Here is a 20,712-nt window from a genome sequence, read left to right on the forward strand (position 1 = left end):
GGGGCAGTTATCCTGCATTAGAGTCAGGCAATTCTGTGAACAGCACGAGAGGCGGGCCATGGGGGAGAGGCGCCTTCCGGCCCCCTCCCTGAATGTGGGCGGAGCCGGAAGGCGACGCCGCTGGGATTGCCAGCGCGGCAGGGGAGAGCGCCGTGGCTGCGGGGGCGGGGCCTACTCAGACAGTCCCAGCCGCAGGGTGGGAGGCGGGGCCAGCGCGGAGATTGACAAGGGGGCGTTCCGGGAAAGCGTCTGCGTGGCGCCGAGTTAGAGGCCGAGCCTGCGCAGTGAGAGGTGGGGAGGGGGCTAGGCCGAGGCTGGAAGGCTGGCCCCCGCCCTGGGTCGAGGTAGGAGCGGGCTGGAGGCCCGGGCTCGCCTGGAAACTTAGATTCTTGGTATGGTTGGAGATCTGAGGAGTGTCTTGCAACTGACATGATTGTAAAAGTTTTTTTTTTTTTTAAACGTATGAAATGAAATCTCTACTTCAATCCTCCTACTGCGTACAGTCGCCAATGTCAACAGGTTGGTGTGGACTTTTATTTTATGGACACGTGCGCGCGCGGGCGCGCACACACACACACACACACACACACACACACACACACACACGTTTTATGGGTAAAGATGCTTTTTAAAAAAAAAAAAAAAAAAAAACTCCAGTTTGTCCCATACGTAGTCTCTTCCCATCAGTACACAGTGACCTCATTCCTTAAGCAGTAGCTAAGTATTCCCTTGTGTGAATAGAACACGCTTTAGCTGGTTCCCCTGATCACTGGGGTTTTCTCCCGTCTAGTGAGGAGACTGTGATCTGAAGTAAAAGGAAGAGACCTAAACTCTGCACGTTAAAGAAGTGACAACGTTTCCTTCACTGGTTCTGCCTCACTCAGGAATGCAAAGTCCCCACTGTGGCCCACACGGCCCAGAGTGACCTGGGCTCTGTTCCCTTTCTGCCCTTATCTTTCCTTCCTCTCTCTTCCTTGCTCAGGCTCCACCAGCACATTGGCCTCCCTGGTCTTTCTCGATCCTGTCAAGGACATTTCTACCCCAGGAACTTTGGTTTTGTGGTCTCCTCTGCCTGGAACTCTTTCCCCCCAATCAGTCCCCATGGCTCTGTCTCTTCAGTCCTGTTTCTGCTCAGAGGTCAACTTAGCATGGAGCCCCTGCTTGTCCACTCTATATAACAGACCCTCTCCTTTCCAGACTGGTCTCCCTGACCCTCTGTTCTTTCCCTTCATAGCTCTTCTCTCCTAACATATCTACTTGTGGGCACTTTTTGGGTTTTGCAGGGTAGGGGAGGTTTTCCTCCCTGCAAAGTTGTCAATTCCTTAAAGACTAGGATCTGTGTCCAGTTGGCTATAGACCCTGTGTCTTGCACATAGTTGCAGCTCACTTTTTGTTAAAAATGAATACATCGGAAAGCCTTTTGTGGGCGACAAGAGGAACAATTATTGTAACAACACTTAATGAGCACATACTATAGACTAAACTCTAACTAGATTAAGGTACAGTTGGTTTTCTGTGTCCACAGATTTCACATTTAAACCAATCTCAGGTGGAAAAATTGGGGGAAAAAAATAGTTCCAGAAAGTTCCAAAAAACAAAACTTGAATTTGGTGTGTGCCTCAGCAACTGTTTACATAGCGTTTCTGTTACATTACATATTATAGGTAAACCTACAGATGATTTAAAGTGTACAAGAGGATGTGCATAGTTTATATGCAAATACCCTACAATTTTAAAATCAATTTATTGCTGTGCTGGGTCTTCATTGCTGCACATGGACTTTCTCTAGATGCAGTGAGCAGGGGCTACTCTCTAGCTGTGGTACGGGGGCTTCTCATTGTGGTGGCTTTTCTTGTTGTGGAGCATGGGCTCTGGAGTGTGGGCTCAGTAATTGTGGTACATGGGCTTGGTTGCCCTATGGCACGTGGAAACTTCCTGGACCTGGGACTGAACCCATGTTCCCTGCATTGGCAGGCAGATTCTTGACCATGGGCCCACCAGGGAAATCCACTCTGCAATTTTATATAAGGGACTTGAGAATCCCCAGAGTTTGGTATCCAAGGGAGTCTTGGAACCAATTCCCTGCCGATACCGAGGGACAACTGTACTGTCTTTATCCCCCAAACCATCTGCAAAAACTGGCTACATGTAACAGCCTTTAAAATAAATAAATAGGGAAGGAGTGGGATACTGTAAAAAATTTTTTTTAAGTTAAAGGAATAGACTTGTGTGGAGAGAAGTAAGGGGTGATGGCAGGAGCTGTAAGGGGTAAGGGCAAGAGGTGAAAGGTGGGTGCCAGGAAGAGCACATTGTTAGGGGGTCACAAGTGTGAAGAATGAAGCCCAGAGAGCTTGGGGAGAGTCAGCTGTTCAACAGACATTGCTTGAGCACCATCTGTATGCCAGGAACCTCTCCCGTCTCTTTCCCCCAAGTCCCTCCCCAACCCATCCCTCTCCCCAAGAGGGCCCCGAGGAGGCGTGGCATTTCCAGGGACCGCTTACAAGGTACTGAACTAAACAAACGTTCTGGGTGAGAAGTACAGATTATTTGAAAATACACATCATTAATCTGAGTTGGAGGGATTTCAGAGGGGACTGTAAAAAGGACAAGACTCTTGGTGGGGGGTCGGGGGCTAGAGAGAAGGGCTGGCAGGTTGCTCGACAGGGAGCCGCCGGAGCAGACTCGAGGGTGGGGACATTCCCACTTCTTAAGTCCAGATGGCCTGGTTCGCCAGGAGGGACCAGAAATTTATGTAGTTCAAATAGGAAAAGAAACCTAGGGGAAGGAAGAGAGCAGAGAGGGTGAGACGCAGAGTTCACCAGCCCAAGCCTGATGCCAGTCGCTTCTCCAAGCCCAGCTATGCTCCCTGTCACGTCCCCAGACTCACGTCTAAACCCAAACTTGGCCCCATACCCCTATGCGGTCCCCAACCCATTCCCAAATCCAAACCCCAACCCTGCCCCTACATCCAGCCCTATGCCCATCCCCAACCCCATCTCCCTCCTCAGTCCAGTCCTCCTTGTCCACAAGCCCCCCCCCATCCCAAATCTATCCCACCCCGGTCCCCATCTGCATCCTGGAATCCATGCCCAAGCCCCAAACCCCAACCCTGCCCTGGCCCCGACCAATCATCACAAAGAAGAAGACTCCGGTCCATGCCAGGTAGAAGCTGCACCCCAGTTTGTAGGTCATGCCTTCCTGCAGGTATTCCCGGGCCTGCATCAGGTAGAACAGGATACCCAGGATCATGCTGGTCCCTGCATGAGTACAGGTGTTAGGAGGCCAGGCGTCCCGTGTGTCAGGACCCCTCCCCAGAGCTGCGTGGCTGCCAGGGTCTTGCTCCTTATTTTCCCACTCGCTTTCACCTTCATGAACCTCTGCTCACAGGCAGGAAAGCAGGCTCCTGACAGTATCGTGGTGGAGGACGTGGGTAAGGGCAAGGCTTGGCTCTTTAGCCGGGCGATGGTGACGTCTAAAACCACAGGCTTTGGAGCTAGCAGACTGGAGCTCTTGCTTCTGTATCCCCCACCTCAGGGCAGCCACTCCCATCTCTCTGAGCCTCATTTCCCTCATCTGTAAAATGGGAGTAGTCGTAGGACCCATCTCCTTGGGTCGTCATGAGGAGTTATTGAGATTGGCACACAGTGGGTCCTCAAAAACTGAGGTTATCATTGCTCTATTGGGTGTTGAATTTTGGGCTTCTGAAGCAGTGGACAAGAAACTTAATCATTCTGAATATTTTAATTTTATTTTGAAATGACATGAATTTAAAGATAATTGGTGAACTTCCCCTGGTGGCCCAGTGGTTAAGAATCCGCCTGCCAATCCAGAGGAAATGGGTTCGATGCTGCTCCAGGAAGATCCCACATGCTGTGGGGCAGCTAAGCCCACGTGCCTCGACTACTGAAGACTGCTCGCCCTGGAGCCCGTGCTAAGAAGCCACCGCAAGGAGAAGCCTTGCAATCAGTGAAGAGTAGTGCCTACTCACTGCAGCCAGAGAAAGCCCATGTGCAGCAGCCAGGACCCACCAAGGTCAAAAATAAATAAATCTTAAAAAACAAAAAAAAGACAATTTGTGAAAAGGAAAAGACTCTTTTTCCTCCCCTCCTGTAGTGGAGCACAGGGTAATTTTTATGGTTTTGAAAAATAATATAGGAGATAAGTGCTTTCCATCAAATTAAAAGGGGGAGTGGGTAAAAAAAATGTTTTTTTCTGGCTGCGTTCAGTGGCACACGGGATCTCAGTTCTCCAATGAGGGATCAGAACCCATTCTTCCTGTGCTGAAAGCATGGAGTCTTAACCACCGGACAGCTGGGGAAGTCCCAGATGTGATTTTCTTACAGAGAAATGTCCTACTTTAGATGACACAAAGCAGAGATGTTTTCTACACTTTGTTCCTTAAACAATCAGGAAGAGTTACTGGACAAACTGGATAAAATACCTTTTACTAGCAAGAAAACAGGAAGCTGGGTGTTCTCTCTTGTTGCCCCTACTATCACTCTACAAAAATGTTCTTTTGATGCAACAGACTGTTGTGATCAATTATTACAGGAGACAGGAACACAATATCCTTCATTTCCAAATTAAAGTGCCCCTCCCCTCCCAGTCCCCTCTCCACCCCCGCCACTGCTTTTCGAAAAAAGCGGAACTTGGCACGCAAATGGAAAACTAAACTGTTCTAATCAGAATATCGATTTTGAGTTATTTGGAAAAGAGAGAGGACTATCATGGCAAGGCTGTGTGCAAAGCTAAATAGCTGCCATCATGTACTGACATTTTCTAATTCAGTCCTCCCTGTGTCTCCACGTGGTAGGGAATTTCACCCCCCTCCTACAGATGAGAAAACTGTGGCTCAGAAACATGACCTAGCTTGAACAAAATCACAGAGCTGGTGGTGGCGGTGGTGATGGTGAAATAGGATCTGGGATGGAGTTGAAACTGACCATGGGGTTGAGTATTGGACAGTGGATATTTGTGGGATGGACTCTGAGGTTTGGGGGGATGAGGTTGAGCTGGGGTTGGGAATGGAGATGGATTGGAGATAGGTGAGAAGATGGGGGCAGGAATGCATTGAGTCTGAGAGTGAGAGTCATAGGTGATCAGGGTCTGGTGGTAGTTGAGGTTGGGGATGAAGAAGACGGGATCAGAGATGGATGGGGCTTGAGTTGGAGGTTGAGACTCATAGGCGACAGGGATGGGTTGAATTTGGCATGAGTCTTGAGGATGGGTTAGGCATGGAGCTTTGGTGTCAAGGTTTGTAAAGGGGTCGGAGATGGTAACAGGGATTGTTTGGGGGCTGGAAAGAAGGTAATGTCGAAGTGGGCGTGGGGACGAGAACGGACATCATGCACGGGAATATGAATGAATTGGAAGTGTGTTGGTGGTGGAGGCGGAAGGTGACGTGGAGGCTGGTGTCGGGGCTGGAGAAGTTGGGTTGGAAACCGATCTGTCCTAAGATGGGGTGGAGATGTGGAGGGAGACAGGCTTGGGGTGGGGGGGGTGAAGGGCGAGGACGGGGGTGGGACTGGAGCTGGGGTATCAGGTGGTGGGGAGGGGCTGGGGTATCAGGACGGGCTTTGGGCGCTCCTGACTTGGCTCCTCAGGGGAGGGTCTCAGCGCCGTGCCTGTGAGGGCTGTGATGATGACATTGGAGAAGTCCAGCAAGGGCACGTTGGAGCTGGTGGAGAAGATGATGTTTATTAGAATGATGCAGAGGATGAAGTTGGTAATGCTTGCGACCAGGAGGAAGGCCCAGGCAAAGTCCAGCAAGTCTAGGGGAGGAAGAGAAGCAGGAACACTGGGATAGGCCCTCAGGCCCCGAGCCTGGCGGGGAGAAGGTCTCCCGGGAGCCTAGGGGCATTGTTAAGCCGTCTCCCTTGAGAATTCTTTGTGCCCCCCGCCCCCCGCCCCCCGCCGGCATTGTAAGAAAATTGAAACTGGGCTCCAGAGAAGGGAGACTGAGGCAGATAGATGCCTTCGGCATTAAGGTATGCACCTCCAGGTCAGTCAGGACAGGTTCTTGGGCAGTGATGAGCGGGGTGGGCATTGAGGAACCAACTTGATGCGATGTGGACAGATTCCTTAGGGGTAGGGTGTAAGATGTTAAGGTTGTGAGAACTGTGAGGATGAGTATCACGTAGGTGAGAATGAGCAAGCGACAGTGAGGATGATTCTGAGGCAGTGAGGACCCTCCTGGGAAAAGGGAGGACCCGCCATGGGGAGGAGGAGGACCAACCCAGGGCAGAGAGGACCAACCCTGGGGAGGCAGGAAGGCGGGGAGTGTCCCTGAAACAAAGAGGAAAGAGGAGCCCCAGGAGTAGTGAGTATAGGGCAGGCCTTACAAGCATTCTGGTCATACTCGTGCAGGCAGGCCATATCCGAGCAGCGGACGACGAAGACGGTGTCGATGGGGATGGTCCGGAAGCCAGGGTCCCCCAGGGGTGCCAGGGGCACCTGGAAGTGGATCCAGGGCTGGCCCAGAGAGATGAGACCGATGATGACTATGCTGGCCAGGCTCAGCAGTAGGTTCAGCTGGCGGCTGATCCTCTTGGCCTCGTGCAGCAGCCACCAGCCCATGGGCAGCTGACAGTGGCTGAGCCTACACTTGCCCAGATACCTGCAGTGGGCGGCGCACCACCAGGGTCAGCATCGGGTCCAGCCAGCCAGCCCAGCCGACCACCCCCACTTCTAGGTCTACGTGTCAGAATCCTGGGCAATCTGACATTCAGACTCTCTCTTCTCTGTGTCCATTCTCCATGCCCTGTATCCCCCAGGTCCCCCCTCTAGGACCTGCTCACCCTGGAACAGCCTTGAGGCTCCCTGGCCTCCAGATCCTAGTTTCCAGGAGCTGCCACCGCCCCTTCCAGTCGCTGGGTGGAATCACAGGTCCAGGCTCTATGCCGTGCCCCATCCAGGGCCAGCCTTCATCCCTGCCACCCCTAAGTCCGACCTCTACCTTGTATACTGACCGTGCCTCCCTGGTCCCTGACTTTTGCCTGATACCCCACCTCCTAGAACTCTGGACCCCAAAGCCGCCCTACTCCCTGCACCCCTGCCTCTCACCTGCCAGCATTGTTCTCGAAGGAGGCCGATGGTAAGTTCTGAGCGTTGTTTTCCAGGATGGACTGGCTGATTTGGGAGCTGCTCAAAGAGTCTCTGATGGTCTCCTGGGAGGTCCAGACAGTTGACTCGACGCTTTTGATACTGGCCTCGGGACTGTGAGTAATTGAGAGGGGGACGTCGACTCTGGCCCGGACTGGTGACGTGGAGCTTTGAAGACTTAACTTGGGACCCTGGACACTTAGTTGGCTGTGGTAGGTCACTGATTTTATGTTGGTCAGAGGGGTGCGAGTAGTTAGCAGGGGGTTTTGGCTGCTGAAGAGGCGACTTTGGAAAACTGGGGGAGCGTCTCGGGGGTGGAACTGGCGGCTGTAGGTGATGGATAGTGGGTCTTGGATGCTGGCCCGGTGAGAGCTGATGACAGGCGTCGTGTCCTCGATACTGAGTCGGTGACTGTTGATAGACAGAGGGTCTTGGATACTGACCCGACGGTTGTGGATGATGGGCAGCGGCTCTTGGATACTGACCCGGCGAGTCGGGGTGCTGGGCTGAGGGTCTTGGATACTCACCCAGCGAGTCAGGGTGCTGGGCTGAGGGTCTTGGATACTGACCCGGCGAGTTGGGGTACTGGGCTGAGGGTCTTGGATACTGACCCGGCGAGTCGGGGTGCTGGGCTGAGGGTCTTGGATACTGACCCGGCGGTTGTGGATGATGGGCAGCGGCTCTTGGATACTGACCCGACGAGTCAGGGTGCTGGGCTGAGGGTCTTGGATACTGACCCGGCGACTGTGGATGATAGGCAGGGGCTCTTGGATACTGACCCGGCGAGTCTCGGGGGAGGACTGAGAGTCTTGGTTACTGACCCAGGACCTGAAGGTGCTGGATGAAAGGTTTTGGGTCTCACCTTGGGAGTTGCTGGGAGCGGCCGGGAGGGAATCCGGCTGAGTGCTCTGTTGACCAGAATGGGACCTCTGGGCCATGTGGAGATATGGGACAAGGCTGGTGCCTGGATGCACTCAACACCCTGCCAACCGCCTCATCCTCCTTTGCCAACCATCACTGTGTCCTCCTGGAAGCCCATTGGTCTCTCCTGGGCCTCCTGCTCCGTCCCTCAGGGTCTGAATCTCTGTCCCCTCTCCTGTCGGTCGTGGTCTCTGTCACTGTCCACAGGCAGGCCTCGGAGCTTTAGTCTGGCCTGGCACTGAGGCTGGGGGGAGGTTCCATGACAGTTGGAGGGGTTCCAGGAGGTTGGGACGTTGGCCATGGACTCATGTTCTACTCTAGCTGCTTGTGAGAGACATGGGGGCTTGGACTGGGTCAGGGTGGGCTCAGGATTGGGTCAGGAATGGGGTCACAGCTGGGTCAGAGAGCTGTCAGGACAGGGCAGGGTTAGGGGAAGAGGATCAGGAATGGTCAGGGTGAAGGCAGAGCAGGATCGGAGAGGGGCCCAGGGTGGGGTCAGGGCTAGACACAGCGGTGGCAGTGCTGGGTCACAGGCCACATCTGAGGTCAATTCTTGCAGTTTCTGGAGGGCCTGAGATCTGAATCTCTAATTCCTTCCCCCTGCCTGTTCCCACCCTTCCCCCTACCCCAGGGCCTTCTACAAATCAATTTCATCCCTTTATTCTCAATTTCTACGTGTCTTCTTGCTCTCTTTACTTCTCCTCTGCCTCTCTGTCTCCTAACCTTTCCCTGAATCTTGCCAAAGACTGGGTCTCTTCCCATAGCCCTTGGTGACTGTTGGGTGCACCACCCGGGTCCACTCTTTTATTTTTGCCTCTGCCGGGTCTTCATTGCTGCACGAGGACTTTCTCTAGTTACAGAAAGTGGGAGCTACTCTCTAGTTGCAGCGTGCAGGCTTCTCATTGCAGTGGCATCTCTTGTGGAGCTCGGGCTTCAGTAATTGCAGCACATGGACTCCACAGTTGCGGCTCCTGGCTCTAGAGCACAGGCGCAGTGGTTGTGGCGCACGGGCTTAGCTGCTCTGAGGCATGTGGGATCTTCCTGGATCATGGATCGAATGGGTGTCCCCTGCATTGCAAGGCAGATTCTTCACCACTGGACCAGCAGGGAAGCCCTGGTGGGGACTCTTTTGACATCATGGGTCTTGGCCTCGTGAGCACCCTTGGGAGCCCGTGTCACAGTTGTCCGTGTCCTGGGTTGGGATCTGAGACAGGGATGAAGATAAGGGGATGATGTTGGGAGCAGAGATTGAGCTGAGATTTGGGGAATGAGGGAATAGAAGATGAGGCTGGAGACAAAACAAGTAGATTTGGGTTTAGGATGGGTTGTAGGTGGGAGGTGACCTGCGCCGTCAGGGTCAGAGATGGGAATGGAGTTGTGTTCGGGGTTTAGGACAGGGAGCATCCTGGAGATGGCATGGGGTTGTGGATGGTGCTGGGGTGGGACAGGAAACAGAGATGGGGATGCAGCTGGGATTGGGGTTTGGGTGGGGTTGGGAAGATGGCTGTGGGTGGAAGGGAACTGCGTACAGGGTAACAGGCAAGGTGAGGGTGGGCGGGCGGGGGGATGTGGTTGTGTTCGAAGGTGGAAACCAGGATTTAACAGTGGTGCAGGCTGAGCCAGGCCCCAGGAACTCTGTTCTTCCCCAGTGGAACCGATCTCTTCATGGGAGGAGGACCGCAAGTTTGTCCTGCGAGCCTGGTGTCTTGTCTTCATCATCCTGGCAACTGCGATGCTGCTCAGCGTGCTGGACGGGCGTATGGCCTACCTGCACGGCGCCTACACCGGCTACGTGGGCTTCTGGACCAACTGCAAGAAGCACACATGTGCCGACCTGCGCCAAGTCACGGGTCAGTGGGGGATGGGGCGGGCTTTGGGGCTCTCTATGGGGTGGTGGTCTTTAGAGATGATCAACAGAGAAAACCTCTGGAGGAACCTCTTTGGGTGTTCTTGATTGCCAGGGAAATCTTTAGGATTCTTGAGGGGCTCTCTGGAAATTCTCTGAAGGCCTTGGGAGGGAGTTTCCTGGAGTTGTATGCGGCTTATGAGGCAACGGGAGTGGCACTGTGCTTGGGAAGAAGAGTACTACACTTGGCCAAACCCCAATCTGCTTCATGATTAGATGGCTAAAGACACCATCATTCTCTCTCCCACTCTTTTTATTTTTATTTTTTAAAAAGAAAACAAGATGGCTTTTAGCTCCTTCAGGAATTTTTTTTTAATAACAATTTGTTTTTGGCTGTGCTGGGTCTTCATTGCTGTGTGGGCTTTTCTCTAGTTGCAGTACACGGGCTTCTCACTGCGGTGGCCTCTCATTGTGGAGCACAGGCTCTAGGGCATGTGGGTTGCAGCTCCTGGGCTCTAGAGCACAGGCTCAGTAGTTGTGGTGCATGGGCTTAGTTGCCCCGAGGCATGTGGAAGTCTTCCCAGACCAGGGATCGAACCTGTGTCTCTTGCATTTGGCAGGCAGATTGTTTACTGCTGAGCCACCAGGGAAGCCCAGAAATATTTTGCTTCCTTATAGGTCTCTGCTTTTCCAGTGCTTTTGAGCATTACCATAGAGTCAGCCCAGACCCTGGAGCCAGAACACCTGAGTTTGAACCCTGGCTCAGCTACTTGGTGTAGCTGAGTGACCTTGGGCATATTTCTTTACCCTTGTGTGGTTTGGCTTCTTCATGTCTATAATGCCAGTGATATTGGTACCTATTTGTGGGCTGTTTGAGGAATACATGAGTTAAAACACACAAAAGAATTAGAATAGCACCTGGCACGTATTACAGTAAGTGTTTCATCCTGGTTTCTTATTATCATAAGGATTTCCACCCCTGCCCCAAGTCAATGCACCTACCTTCATTTCAGATCGCAAATAAGTTCTCATAAAACTTTCAGAACATTATGTAGTATTAATCTTACTTACTTGGGATGTTTCTTTCTCTTATACCTCTCAAACTCAAGCTCGTTTCAAGTTACAGAAAAGTCCATAGGCATAAATTGTTCGGGTTCAGGTACTGCTGGATCCAGGTGCTCAAAAGGTGTCTGTCTCTTGCCATCTCTCCTTGAAGGCTTCCTGTGTGTTGGGCCCTCAGGCAAGCTGTGCTGTACAGCGGCAGTGGGGCTGTCAGCAGTTTCTGGGGTCCCATTTTGTTTTTCCTGTACACAACCATGGAGAAAAGAGAGTAACTTGTCTTCTGAGGGTCTCAGGATTGGCTCCCATAGGACCAGATTTATTACCCTGAGATTTCTCATTTCTCCCTGAACCATTTTATTGTGGTTAGGACGATGTCATTCTGTGGTTGGCTGGATTCCATGAGGCTGGATGTAAGTCTGAGGCAGTTCCCAGCTGATAATCTTCTTGATTAGAGAGGAAAGAGCTGGTACCTGACAGTTTCAGTTAGAAAAAGTCCCAGGGAAGAGTTTGGTTGGCCTTGGTCCATGTACCCATGTTTGAGCCAATCACCACTGCCTAAGTCACTGGGGCACTGTGATTGACTCAGCCTGAGTTACATGACTACTTCTGTGATCCCAGAAGGCAGAGTATGTTGTGAAAAACACTCAAGGATTATGTTATTGATCCCGAGAGCACGATTTCTATTTTGTATATACATGCGGTTTTCCAGTAACAAAGCAGATGGAGTTTTAGCTCATTTGGATGAAACAGTCTTGCACTGTTCAAAAGTAGGTAAAGTAGGAAAGGGCTAAAAGGAAGATACGTAATTCTCAGAAGGGGCTAAAATTCTTGTCATGCTGAAATGAAAACTGGATGTCAGTTTCAAACTGAGTGTGATTATGTCTTTTAGGTACTTTGATTTTAGAGTATTTGGAGGTTTTCTTGTGTGTATATCTGTGTGTGCGCTCTGGGGGACATTTCGGGGGTTATTTGGAGAATGTCTGTGAGGGGCTCTAGGGGTGACCTTGGTATATCTGGGGAGGCCTAGGGGTGTGTATGGGGTCATTAGGGAACCCTGGGGTATGAGTGGGAGAGAAGTAGGGTGACTTTACAGATTAACGTGACTGAGTTGTCCTGGGTAACTTCGAGGGTGTTATTGGGAGTGGAGGGTTGGTATTGAGGGTATAAACGTGATCTGCTGTGGGAAATCTTTTGGGAGTAAGAGCAGAGTAACTTTGGGGGTGTCTGTGGGGATAATTCTAGAAATGCTAGAGATGATTCTGTGGGCTGAACTTGAGGATGTGGGTGGGGGTGACTCAGGGATCATCTGTGGGGTGATCTTAGAGGTATGTGTGGAGTTGATTATGAGAATGATTGGGGTTGACTTTGGGGGAAGGGGGTGATTTGGGACAACTTTGAGGGTGCAAGTGGGAATGACTTGTTTTAAAACTGAGGTATAGTTTACTTACAACATTATATAAGTTTCAGGTGTACAACATAGCGATTCACACTTTTTAAAGAAAGTGGGGATGATTTGGGGTTGACTTTATGGGTACATGGGGTTGACTTTGTGAGGGTGGGAATCATGGAGTTTCTAGGAGGTGACTTTGGCAATGGCATTGGGGGCGATACTGAGGATGTCTGTGGCTAAACTTCAGGGGTGTCTGTTGGGGATGACTTTGGAGGGTGACCTTGGAGAGTAGGGGTGAGTCTGGGGCATTACCTCCTTTCCCCCCAGTTCTCATCCACATGAGCATGGGCTTCATGATCCTGGCCGTGATCCTGGCTCTAGTTCTCCTCCTGGCCATGGGCTTCTCCTTCCGGCCAGCACTCCGCCGTCTTAACAAGACTGACCTCGTCTTCAGTACCCTCAGCTCCTTCACTGGTAAGTGTCGCCCTGGGGAAAGGCTTCGGGGAGGCGTGTCCCAGAATTGCTGTCCTGCTGGGTCTCTTTGAATGTCTCTTGAGCTCTTCGTCCCCCCGCCCCCGCCCCTTGCTTTAGGCTTCTCAGTTCTAACTACTATATCCCTCACTCTCTTCCTGTTTCCCCACTCCTGGTATCTTTCTGTCGTGAATGTGTGTGTCCCCGCGCGCGGGCACACTAGTCATGCAGGGTGGGAGAGGATGTCTCTGGCTCGCTTCTCTTTCTGGAGGTCTCTGGGTCCCTGTCCAGCCTCGTGTCCATCTCTGGCCCCATCTCAGTGCAGGGCTCCTGATTCTCCTCAGCCTGACGCTCTTTATAGCCAACTGCGAGATGCTCAAACCGAGGCCACAGGTATCCTACCTGGTGACCACCTACCTGAGCTGGGGTGCCAGCGCCTTGATGCTGTGGGCCGGTGAGGGCGGGGTCTCGGCAGGGCAGGGGGTGGGGCCCCGGGCGAGCGTACCAGGCAGGGCCTCGGACCGGATTGGGGTGGACCCCACGGGAGGTCAGCCTACAGGGAAGGGCCGGGGCCTAGGGGGCCATCTAGCAGCTCCACTCCCGCCCCCAGGAATCCTGAGCTACTTAAACTACATGGGCATGTGGGGCAAAGGGACGTCCTCCACGGAACGGCGGATGAGCTACCGCCGGTGGGCCTCGCTGCAGAACACCCGGAAGTCCATATCCGAACAGCTGTCGTCGGACGCAGGCTCCAAGCACGCCGAGGACCTGTCCGTTTAAGAGCCTGCCCCCCGCCCCCACCCCCCACCTCCAGCCTCGTCCAAGCCTCTTGAAGCCGGCTGCACCCGAGATTCTCAGGGCACTGATAGTAACCGCCGCCAGGTGCCGGGCCACCCCTTTCACCTTGGCCTTCCCGCCCAGCAAGTCTCTCCCTGCCCCCACCCCGGAAGTCCGACGCTGCCCACTCGCGTTCGGCGCGCCGCCCGAGCGGTGTGGCCCCGCCCCCGAGCCTGGCGAGGCCCCGCCCCCGGGTGTCCGGCTCTCACTGGCGGTGGCCCGAAGCCTCACTCCATTATAGGCATTTCTACCCCTCCGAGGGCTAGCACCGCCCCAGAACGTCCAGTCTGGCCCCCCGGACCGACATGACACTGCCCAGCCTTGGATGTCGCCCCGCTCATCGGCGAAACAGGCCCTACCCCGGGGGGGGCGTGGCTTGCAATTACATTTCCACCGTCCTTCACGTTCCTGGCTTTCCCAGCCATTAATAAAACGTGGGTTCCTTCTCTCAGAGTCCGAGCCTCCGTTTCCTGCTCTCCCTCCAAGGAAGAGTGGGGCTCAGAGTCCTTGCCTTGCCCTTTGGGGCCTGAGCCTTTTTGTCTACACCTGCCTCTCTGACCCTTCCTTTCCCCGCTGCTCATAACTGCAAATCTCCCGCCAAGAGTCCGGGAGGGCTGGGGAGGGAGGCTCTAGTCCGGGCCGGGTGGGTCCCGAGTTCCCAGGTGTCCAGCGTCTGGAAGCCCAAACGACACCAAGACTTGATGCAAATTTGATGCATATTCGATTTTACTAGGGGTAAGGGACAGGGCGGGGGCATTCAGGGGTTGTCAGTCATGGTCTTATTGATCCAATCCAGATACAAAATCACTTTGGTGTAGACGGAGGGCTTATTGGGAGTGCCACACGGGATGTGGCCCCATGACGTGATTCCTTGCAACATACCCTCGCAGATCAGCGGGCCCCCTGAGTCACCCTACAGCACAAAGGGGAGAGTGTGAGAGAGGTTAGCAAAGACTTGAGTGTTTTGCCTGGTGAGCTCTAGCACTTAGACGCGAGTGCACAGATCCAGACAGTAACTCCCCATGTCTGGAGAAAGAGATAGTTGTCTCCAGAGCCCACTCCCTTAAGAACATCAGCGCGGATTCCAACAGAGGGGACAGTGGCTGGAGTCCAGTGCCTGCCCGGGATGGGCAGGATTCAGGAGCAAGATGGTCCCGGCAGGCAGGTCAGTGCGGAGGAGGAGAAGGACCCTACAGGACCCTCCCACCCTCAAGCTCATCTCTCCCCGAGGCTTTCTCTGACTGGACCGGAAATATGTATCAGAGGGAGGAACGCGTGAACTCTGATGTGTGTGGAGGTTGGGGATACAGGAAGGAAAGGGGGCAGCGAGCTACAGCTGCGAAGCGATGCAGGATGCAGACAGATGCCTGCTTAGCTCTGAACCCCAGCGCAGAATCTGAGCCCCCTCCCCCAGCACTTGAAGGCCCCGGAGTGGGGGGGGGGGGGCGGTGCAGGTTGGCTCACCACGCAGGTATCCTTGCCGCCCTCCAGGTGTCCAGCACACAGCATCCACTCTGTCACCTCCTGGGGGTGGGCTGTGGCACACTTCTCATTGGGCAGGAGGGTGAGGTCCACACACTGGAGATCGTCTGGATAAGAGACTGCGGGCCAGGGAGAGAGGCGGCTTCGGCCAGACCCCACACCTCCCTCAGACTCTGGAGTTCAGGTCCCCAGCGCCCTCCTCCCGCCCACCCCGGTGTCCGGTGCCCGGGCTCCGCGGTGCCAGCATACACTCATCTGGCTTGACGCTGCCCCAGCCGGAGGCGTAGCAGGTGGTCCCCAGTTGGGGTTCCTTGGTGGGCAGACCCAGGACCTGCACGTTCTGTGTTAGCTGGACGGGCTCCTGCAGACGGAGCAGCATGAGGTCGTGGCTGTAGTCCTCTCCTGGATGGCGGGTGTGGTTTTCCAGGAGGCTCAGGTTGAATCCTGGGTTTGGGAAGTCCTCACTGACACCGGCGAACTGGGCCGTGTCTTCGTCCTCAAACAGGTTGTGGCGACCCAGCCAGACCTGGTAATTGCTGGGGGAAGGAGAGGATAGAGACCTTGAGAGTGGGGGTGGGGGGGGGGGGGCGGGGCGGAGGAAGGGCTTCCCTGGTGGCTCAGACGGTAAAAGAACCTGCCTGCAATGCGGGAGACCCGGGTTCAATCCCTAGATCGGGAAGATCCCCTGGAGAAGGGAATGGCCACCCATTCTAGTATTCTTGCCTGGATAATTCAACGGACGGAGCAGCCTGGCGGCTACAGTCCATGGGGTCCCAAAGAGTCAGACAGGACTGACAAGCAAGCAGTGGGGGAGGAAAGGGAGACGGAGCAGGAGACCATGAGGAGGGGTCCAAAGAGAAACAGGAAAGGAGGGGCGAAGGAGAGAGAGACAGGAAAGATAGAGTCACAGAGAACAGTGAGCGCAAAAATAAGAGAATGTGACAATGTCACAGTCAGAGACAAAGAAACGGAGTGAAAAAGAGCTTGGAACAGTAGAGGGGATGGGAAAGAGGTGGGAGAGACAGAGAGACAGAGCACATCGGAGATAAGGAAGAGACGGAGACGGTGAGAAACAGCCCAAAAAAAAAGAGGAAGGGAGGGCAAAGACGGAAGGAGCAAGGAGAGCGAAAACGGGGCCACAGGAGGAGGGAGGAAGAGAGAATGAGGAACAGAGGCAGAGGAGGCGAGCGGGTCAGTTTGACAGAGAAAAGGGGGGAGGGGGCGAGGCGGGGCGGGGCGGAAGGGGCGGGGACTGGGACCAGCTCAGCTGCCGCGGAGGGGCTGGTTCCCTAGCGGGCAGGTGGCCTGGCCCCCGGCCCAAGGTCGGCGTCCCCTTCCTGCCCCAGCTCCCTCCCTCCCTCTTCTTCCTCCTTCCCTCCACTGCCCCCGCCTCCCCAGCTCCAGCTGACACCAGCCCTTCTCTGTGTCCCCTTAGAGCCAACCCTCTGTACACGGATGGGGATAGTCTCTTCCGTTTTTCTGGGGAGGAGGCGTGCTCAGTAGTGGTGGAAGAGGGACCGAGAGAGGCAGACAGACAGACAGACAGACACAGAGACAGACAGAGACAGACAGAGAGAGAGAGAGACAGAGACAGGGAGAGACAGAGAGATGGGGGGCAAGGCAGAGAGATGGAGGGTGACACATGGGTGATAAAGATGGTAGCAAAGACCTTGAGATGGACAGAGACAGGGAGAGAGACAGAGATCTGGAGACAGAAGAGAGAGAGAGAGAGACATAAATCGTCGTTACAGACACACAGAACCAGTTAGTGAGACTGACAGGACAGAGGGAGACGTAGAAAGACAGAGGGACACTTAGGAGGACTGACTCAAGAGACCCAGACGACCGTGGAGCAGGCTTCCCTGGGGTCATCCAGTCCCAGCCCTGCCTCTCTCGCCTTGTGACCCTGGACCACAACCCCCTCCAACCCCCATCTCTGCCTGAGGCCCCCAGCCTCCCCTGAGGTTATCCGAGGGGACAGTGCCTGCGTGTGTGTGTGTGTGTGTGTGTGTGTTCCCCTGAGGTTATCCGAGGGGACAGTGCCTGCGTGTGTGTGTGTGTGTGTGTGTGTGTGTGTGTGTGTGTGTTAGTTGCTCAGTCGTGTCCGACCCTCCCTTCTCCAGGGGATCTTCCCGACCCAGGGATGGAACCCAGGCCTCCGGCATTGTGGGCAGACTCTTTCCCATCTGAGCCACCAGGGAAGCCCACCCGAGGGTCAGTGCTGGCTGCTTAATCCTGTGTGCACGGGGGCCCCCTTCAGACCCCCTGCCCCTACTCACTCGCTCTTGCAGTGAGCGGCTGTGAGCACCCACTGGGGGGCCACCAGGACGCCCCCGCACTGGAAGGTGCTGAAGTGGTATATAGCCACCTGCCAGGGCTGGGAATGCTTCTCACACTCCTGGCCTCCAACGATCCGGGACTGAATGGGGAACACAGCGCCTGCGGAGGGGGTGCGCCGGGTCAGGTGGGGAGGGTGGGCAACGCAGTGGGGCGAAGGGCCCCAGTTGTGGGATTGTAGGGCCGTGGGAGTGCCTGACCAGAGCTGGGGGTGGGCCTAAGGACATGGGCCAGGGGCCGTGCAAAGGGCCTGGAATTCTGGGGGCCATCCCTGGGGTGGTGGGGTGGTGTTGGAGGCCGATCCTGGGTGTGGAGACTCTGCAGAGCACAGAGCTGACCCCGGGGATTAGGGAGGGAATGACAAGACAGCGTGTACAGCAGGCATCTGGTGTGGGGGTTGGATGGCCTGGTTTCTTGGTTTGGAGGAAGGGAGGCTCTGGGTTCTGGGAGGGGAAACCGAGGATTAAAGTCCCCAGGAGGCTGAGTCTGAGGCTGTGGGAGGAAGGGTTCGGAGGATGAAAGGGCTCGAAGGCTGATGAAATGGTTAGGGCAGGGGCTGACTGGGGCTCTGGAAAGAAGGCAGATTTGCAGATTCAGGTTAGAGGGGCCAAGAAGAGCATCGGAGGGATCTGGGGACTCCTGGATTGGGGCTGGGAGATTTGGGAGAATCTGGGGTTCTGGATCAAAGAGTGAATGAAAGGATTAGACTGGGAAAGAAGTCCTGTGAGGGTCAGAGTCCTGCAAACCAGGAATGACAATCTAAGAAGAGTTAGAGCTCTGGAACCGGGTTGGGGTCAGATTGGGAAGGAGCTCGGGAGGAGGGAAGGTGGAATGGTGGTCATTCTGGATTCAGGTGATTCTCATGGGGATGGGGCTCTTGGGATGGGGCTCACGGTCTGGGGACCTGGGGTTCTCCTGGTGGCAGGGCCAGAATAGAAACGAAGGGGAAGACATGCCAGGGGCCAAGCAGCTGTGGGGACACAGAATTCATTTGATGGGGGAGGTTTTAGAATCGGATGTTGAGGTATCTTGGGACAGGACAGCTGGGCTGAGAAGGTGTGTGTTGGGATCTTGAAGAGGTGGCAGGGGGTCCCAGAAAACCAGAGCTGGGTGGGAGGAGTTCAGCTGGAGAAGAGCTGGTTTGTGGGGGAGGACGGAAATCCCACATGGAAAGGGGCATGTGGTTGTGCGTTCCGGATATTTTTCCTGGTGGGGAGAAGGCTGGGGGTGTGGGATGGAGATTCTGGAACAAAGAGGGGAGGAAGAGACACTTCCAAAACCTCCCACACCAGATGGGAGGCCCACCTGGTCACAGACCAGAAAGTCTGTTTTCGAAGAAGCATCGGTATCTAGTTGGAATTCGGGGATCTTGAGGAGCTTAGGGGGCATCAGATGGCAAGACTGGAGGAGCCAGTTGAGAGCTGACAGCTCGATGGGGAGAATCGCCAGGGTGTGGTAGGACTTGGGGATTCAAAAGCCAGACCATCTGGCCATAGAGAACTAGGGAGAGCAGCGGGGGCCTGGGGTCCCAGCGTCCAATGGGGTTGGGGGTGCTCCTTGGAAGACAGACAGACATGGACGGGGATCCACCCTATAAAGTGGATGGGGGCGGGGATCTGAGTGGGGAAGAGGAGGAAACCCTGCTTGTTTCCCAGGAGGGAGGAAGGACCTGGTGGGAGCAAGGTGACAGTGAGGAGTGACAGGCTGGATTTTAGGGTGTGGCTGGGAGAGATAAGAAAGAGCCTGGTATCCTGGTCTGGGCTGGACAGGGTTGGAGGGGTGAAGGCTGAGGTGCCAGGTGGGAGGGGAAGGAGTTACGGAGCAGGGATGGGGGGATAGCTGGAGAATCAGGGCCCAACCCCACCCTCCCCCATCTTCCCCACTGTCTCACCGGTCCCTGCCAGGGACAGGGCAAGGCACAGAACCGGGAACCACATGGTGTCCAGGGACAGGCAGGCGGTGAGCTTGGAGCTGGGGAGCCTCCCCGAAGGAGGCTTTTAAAGCCCTCCTCCCCTTCCCCAGGGCTCCACCCCTGCCCTGCTGGCAACCAGATGCTGGCTCAAGCCCTGCCCCTGCTTCCTGGGGGCTGGACAACCTTCTCCCACCCCGAGAGCTGTGGAACAGATGGGACACTGAGCACCTGTTCTTCTGCAGGCCCTCAATCGCGCTGGAAGCATTCCTGCGGCCAGAAGCCAGCCGGGGCAGGGCCTGGAGCTTGCTCGTGGGGCCAGAGCCGGTGAGCAGAGGGGGAGAGGGGTGAGTGGGGGCAGGAACAGGATGGTGGAGGAACCACTGAGTTCCACTACCAAGCCCCAGATACCTTAACCCCACATAAGGCTATGTACCCCCAAGACCCAATGCACCCTCAAATACCAGCAGTGGGGTTCTGATTCCTTTCTCCCTGAACCTCTTGGAGCCAAAGATGCCAATATCTCAGGTTCCAGCAACCTTCTAGAATATAAGTCTGGGCTTTCAGAAGGCCCTGACTCTTGAATTCCCAGGTTTGGAATCCAGGTCCCTAAATCTACTGTTCCTTTCATAATAAAGTCTTAGGTACCCCTCACCAAATCCTGGCATCTCCAGATGCAGAACTATGACATTTCAATGGTTTCCAGAGTGAATTTCCCAGCATCTCAAAATCTAATGTCCCCCCGACCCCCAGACAATGGGAGTGTTCCATTATCCACCTCCTCCTGGTTTCCCAAGTCTGGATGCTCAAAGTCATGTCCTCTAAAATCCCAGAGATCCTGGAATACCTGCCTTCCAGGGTGAAGAGATTTTCTCCACAAATTCCAACCCACCCTCCCCTCCATAAAATATTTAGGTATCAGAAGGCAGGTTCATGTGCTCCAACATTCGGTGACCTTGGGAAAAAAATCACATTTTGGGGGTCAGGAACTAGATTCAAAGCAGCTCACGGGGGCCCAACCTCTGCTGCATGTCAGGAACCTGCCTACAGAAAGGAGAGTCTTTGCCTTTTTGCCATGGCTACCAGGAAGCCCAGAACTCAATCTTGAAGACAAGGAAGTCATTCTCGACTATCCCATGTATACTGCGTCCTTGCACTGGGGTCCGGAAATACAGTCTTTTCTCAGTGCCAGGGACTATTCAAATAAGTCCCTATGAATCACATCACTTAATCCTAAGGACAGCAACATGAGATGGGGAAAGCCAGGCTGACTGAGGTGGGATCTTTGGCTCAAGATCAAAAGGTGCTGAATGAACAGAGAGGGCCCTGCTTCATGTCGTTTCTTCTCACCTAAAG

The 20,712-nt window shown here is 54.5% G+C and overlaps 3 protein-coding genes across 20 annotated transcripts; 1 reads left to right on the plus strand and 2 right to left on the minus strand.

Annotated features, from left to right (window-relative positions):
* The first annotated feature begins 215 nt into the window (after positions 1 to 215).
* Positions 216 to 14,074, plus strand: LOC133229620 (transmembrane protein 202-like). 13 transcript variants are annotated; one of them, XM_061386203.1, is made up of 5 exons: positions 216 to 519; positions 9,672 to 9,872; positions 12,648 to 12,794; positions 13,063 to 13,184; positions 13,402 to 14,074. In XM_061386203.1, exons 1-5 carry the CDS (start codon positions 468 to 470, stop codon positions 13,408 to 13,410), a joined length of 531 nt encoding a protein of 176 aa, XP_061242187.1. In that variant the 5' UTR covers positions 216 to 467; the 3' UTR covers positions 13,411 to 14,074. The 13 variants fall into 13 exon arrangements, with proteins under 13 accessions (XP_061242187.1, XP_061242176.1, XP_061242174.1 ...); XM_061386192.1 differs by having other exon boundaries at positions 223 to 519; positions 13,063 to 13,245; XM_061386190.1 differs by having other exon boundaries at positions 223 to 519; positions 13,083 to 13,245.
* Positions 2,555 to 8,039, minus strand: LOC133229598 (mucin-2-like). Of its 4 annotated transcripts, none has more exons than XM_061386136.1 (5): positions 7,063 to 8,039; positions 6,359 to 6,471; positions 5,625 to 5,771; positions 3,126 to 3,257; positions 2,555 to 2,775 (listed from the first exon to the last, which is right to left on the minus strand). In XM_061386136.1, exons 1-5 carry the CDS (start codon positions 8,037 to 8,039, stop codon positions 2,708 to 2,710), a joined length of 1,437 nt encoding a protein of 478 aa, XP_061242120.1. In that variant the 3' UTR covers positions 2,555 to 2,707. The 4 variants fall into 4 exon arrangements, with proteins under 4 accessions (XP_061242120.1, XP_061242119.1, XP_061242118.1 ...); XM_061386134.1 differs by having other exon boundaries at positions 2,560 to 2,775; positions 6,342 to 6,616; XM_061386135.1 differs by lacking the exon at positions 5,625 to 5,771 and having other exon boundaries at positions 2,559 to 2,775; positions 6,342 to 6,616.
* Positions 14,075 to 14,332: 258 nt separating the features above from the next.
* Positions 14,333 to 19,447, minus strand: LOC133229616 (kallikrein-1-like). 3 transcript variants are annotated; one of them, XM_061386183.1, is made up of 5 exons: positions 19,339 to 19,447; positions 17,390 to 17,549; positions 15,360 to 15,646; positions 15,093 to 15,229; positions 14,333 to 14,541 (listed from the first exon to the last, which is right to left on the minus strand). In XM_061386183.1, the coding sequence occupies exons 1-5, from the start codon at positions 19,382 to 19,384 to the stop codon at positions 14,386 to 14,388; spliced, it is 786 nt and encodes a 261-aa protein (XP_061242167.1). In that variant the 5' UTR covers positions 19,385 to 19,447; the 3' UTR covers positions 14,333 to 14,385. The 3 variants fall into 3 exon arrangements, with proteins under 3 accessions (XP_061242167.1, XP_061242166.1, XP_061242168.1); XM_061386182.1 differs by having other exon boundaries at positions 15,360 to 15,670; XM_061386184.1 differs by lacking the exons at positions 17,390 to 17,549; positions 19,339 to 19,447 and adding an exon at positions 15,834 to 16,260.
* Positions 19,448 to 20,712: the final 1,265 nt, after the last annotated feature.

The sequence above is a fragment of the Bos javanicus genome, chromosome 18, assembly GCF_032452875.1.
Source record: "Bos javanicus breed banteng chromosome 18, ARS-OSU_banteng_1.0, whole genome shotgun sequence".
In the NCBI taxonomy this organism is placed as follows: domain Eukaryota; kingdom Metazoa; phylum Chordata; class Mammalia; order Artiodactyla; family Bovidae; genus Bos; species Bos javanicus.